The sequence below is a fragment of the Populus trichocarpa genome, chromosome 9 (assembly GCF_000002775.5).
Source record: "Populus trichocarpa isolate Nisqually-1 chromosome 9, P.trichocarpa_v4.1, whole genome shotgun sequence".
Taxonomy (NCBI): Eukaryota; Viridiplantae; Streptophyta; class Magnoliopsida; order Malpighiales; family Salicaceae; genus Populus; species Populus trichocarpa.
The window spans coordinates 7852124-7855991 of NC_037293.2; the positions used below are offsets into that span (position 1 = coordinate 7852124).

A 3868-nucleotide genomic window follows, 5' to 3' on the forward strand; every position below is an offset into this window, starting at 1 on the left:
CTCCCATATCTTTCGTGAAAGTAATTGCCTGGCAACTCTGCCAATGTTATTAGCTAGATGCATAAGCCTCACATCCGTCCCTGGAAGAATCACAATCTTTTCTCTTCTGTCAATAAACTGAATGCATTTTTTGGCTCAATCACCTTCTCCCATATCTTTCGTGAAAGTAATTGCATGGCTAAACAAGGAGTGCGGAGATCAAGTGAATTTGTTGCCTGGTTTTGACTCTACCATTAATATTGTGGCCTTGCTTATATGTCTTCTGCTGTTATGCTGTTGAGTTTATTTGTGTTCTGTTTTGTAGAGGAATGCTTAGCTATGAGTTCATTCGGATGGATATTCTCTGGTTTTCTTTGCTTTTACTTATCTTATACTGTGTTTTATCTTTTTTATGGTCTTTTTCATATGAAAATATTGTGCAGCTTCTGTACTAATCTCGCCAGACTTTGGCGTTTAAATGATATAAATATCTTTCAAAAAAAAAAAAAAAAGAACATTGCAGGGAGCGTTTGGTAGTGCGTTTCTACCTGTGTTTTGTGAAAATTTGAATTTGTTTTTTTTTTTTTTTGCTAAAATTAAGTGCGGTTTGTACTTTTTGGATCGTTTTGATGTGCTGATGTCAAAAATGATTTTTAAAAAATAAAAAAACATCATTGGCATGCATTTCGGCACGAAAAGTTATTTGAAAAGCACCCGCAACCACACTGCCAAACACGCTCTGTCGTCCATTTCAAAAAAAATAATCAAGTACTGTCTGCTTCTGACTAAAGGATCTTTTTGAAGTTATCTGGATTTAGAATCAATTTTAAAATAATTTTTTTCTACACTAATTCTGGTATTGCAACTCGGCATTATATTAATTTGGAAATTCTATCAATCACTCAACAATTTGAAAAAAAAAAAAAGTGTATAGAAAGCACGGGTTTGTTATCATAAAATTAAAAAAAAGGCATTTTAACTATTTCTTTTTTTAATTAATAACCAACTTGCTGTTATAATTATTTTCACCTTACATATAAGCTTTTTTAATTGCCAACACATGCTTGACCTCAAAAAAAAACAAAAACCTTCACTTTTTTTTCTGTCTTTTGGGGTCTTGACTCATGGTCATGAGATAAAACACGTTCGGATATTCTCGAATATGCTAACTTTTGATGGGTATGTTACACGCTCTTCTTCTCTTAATTTTATGAGAGCTAATATATATTTTCGAATAAATTCGGCAAATAAAGATTGAATTATTTTTGTCATTCTGCTAAGGTCAGTTATTGCTAAAACTTTAAGATTTATGAGAGCTTTAACATCCCAAAAGGAGATCTATCCCTAAAAATCAGGCTAATATTCCCTCGTATTCATGTTAATCCATTTTGTATATCATGCATGGTTTGTACTTTGTAGGTTTAAAAGAATATTTTTTAAAAAGAAATTCTTTGAATGATTACATGTCACTAGGAAATCAATTAGTTGTTCGGTAATTTTCTTTGAATGATTCCACCAATAGCATGTCCTTCCTAGAATATAAGGCAACAGACAAAAATCTAAGAGCTTATTAGGCTTTTCATCTTAAAAAAAATTGAAAATATTAATTTGATGATCTAGGAGATTTGTTTTTTTTCATATATTTTTTGAATTCAAACCTTAGGTTCAATATTTACAAAGATTTATAAATTTATCAGCATACATCGTACCGATAATATTTTTTATTAAAATTTTCTTTAAGAAAACATTACTTTTATGTTATCCTTTTCATTAAATAAAAAAATATTATAATATTATTAAGATAACTACACAAAAAAAATATTAGACTGAAGTATTTTTTGATATATTTATTAGATTAGCGTGTTTTAAGCAATTTAGATTTGGTTTACTACAATGTACACATATCTTAGAGTTGACATGCATGTTCGATATATTTCATATTTGATAGAATCATTTAAGAAGATATTTATATATAAATATCTTAATAGAAAGTTCACTCATCATCAAACATTTTCATCCAATTAATGTGAAGCAGCCAACAACATCGACTTTTCCAAGGGACTTGCTTTGGATCGAGTCTAGTTCCTTTGATCATTTAACGCTATTGTTTTGAACATTCTACGCAGACTTCGCTTGCATGCTTCTAAGTCATCGTTCACATAATTTTGCATAACGCCTATAAATACCGTTCGAGCTCTCATTGTTATTTCATCCATCACCTACGAAATTCATTTGCTTTATCAGAAAAGAAAAGGTGTTCAAAATGATGTCAAGCAAGATTTCTCTTGCTTTCTTTACTCTTATAACCTTATCCCTAATCCTTCCCTCTCGTGCCCAAGACAACCCACAAGATTACCTTGATGCTCATAATACAGCTCGTGCAGCTGTAGGTGTTGGTCCACTAACCTGGGACACCACAGTGCAAGCCTATGCACAAAATTATGCTAACCAACGTGCCGGCGATTGCAACCTTGTCCATTCAGGTGGACCTTATGGGGAGAACATTGCATGGAGCAGCGCGGACCTTTCAGGTACAGATGCTGTAAAAATGTGGGTTGATGAGATGGCTTACTACGACTACAACTCCAACTCATGTGCCTCTGGCCAGCAGTGTGGGCACTATACTCAGGTGGTTTGGGGTAACTCTGTTAGCCTAGGATGTGCGAAAGTGACTTGTAGCGCTGGAGGAACCTTCATTGTGTGCAACTATGATCCACCCGGCAACGTTGTTGGGCAAAAACCTTACTAAACCTTTCTGATTATGAAATCAGTGCTTCTATTACCTGGAATAATAATGATAAATAAGCTGATTTATATTGGCATTAATTAATAAATGATAGAAAAATATTTGCTACATCTTGATGATATGCTGGCATACAGGAAGTTCGCGTGGTATACGTTTGGATGGTTTTTTTTATATATATAATTATGTTCATATAATTTTAATTACAGTCAGAATGATCACATCTTATGTGTTATAGCATCCACTTTCAATTCAAATTATTATTAAGTTGAACTAAAATTGGATGTTTTAGAAAGTGAAAATTAATCATGCATAACGCTCATATGCATACTAGCAGATTAGTTGCTTTTATATATATATATATATATATATATATATATGATAACAGTTTTTATTTTAAAATAATACATACACAATTAATCATACTTAACTTATATCGAAGAATAAGATAATGAAATACTAGCTAGAATTGAGCACCTGATTTTGCTAATTTGATATATTCTATAGTGATAAATAATTGGTGTTATAATAGAATTCGATTGAGGTTAAAAGCTTTGTCTACGAAGATATTCAAATTAATATTGATATATTAAAAAGAATTAATACCTGATTTTATTATTTGGATATGTTTTTATTATGAAAGAATATTCCTAGAGCTTATCACAAAGATCGATTGGGCCAGAGTATAATTACAACTCCAATTCATGTGTTGGGAAATAAAAAATAATTCATTAATTAGCGATTGTTTGTCTCTCGTTGTCTTGGCTGTAATAATCCCTTTAGCTAGCTCAAGCTCAAAACTACTCTAAACAAGACTTCCTCAATGCTCACAACAACGCTCGAGCACAGCTGGGTGTTGGACCTTTGGGATGGAATTAAAATTAGCAAAATTTGAAAAACCATGAAAGTAAAAAAAAATAATAATCTTGAAACATAAAATATTAAATCATACCAGTCGCTAACAAATTACTAATCAGCTGATCATAGCACTAGTGTTATTTAATGATACAATTCAATACATGCAAATCAATATTAATACCTTAAAAATAATTAGAAAAATAATATTAATGGATATATGATATTTTTTTCTCTAATTTATTAGGATATGATTTTTTGAGGTATTACAATAAATTTAAAGAGAATTCA

The 3868-nt window shown here is 31.2% G+C and overlaps 1 protein-coding gene across 1 annotated transcript; it reads left to right on the plus strand.

Annotated features, from left to right (window-relative positions):
* Positions 1 to 2160: 2160 nt before the first annotated feature.
* Positions 2161 to 2833, plus strand: LOC7469660 (pathogenesis-related protein 1B). The gene has a single exon (XM_002313899.4). It carries the CDS (start codon positions 2243 to 2245, stop codon positions 2726 to 2728), a length of 486 nt encoding a protein of 161 aa, XP_002313935.3. The 5' UTR covers positions 2161 to 2242; the 3' UTR covers positions 2729 to 2833.
* Positions 2834 to 3868: the final 1035 nt, after the last annotated feature.

What these genes read in the sequence shown, in the direction of transcription:
- LOC7469660 (XM_002313899.4), top strand. Translation starts at nt 2,243, where the DNA reads ATGATGTCAAGCAAGATTTCTCTTGCTTTCTTTACTCTTATAACCTTA.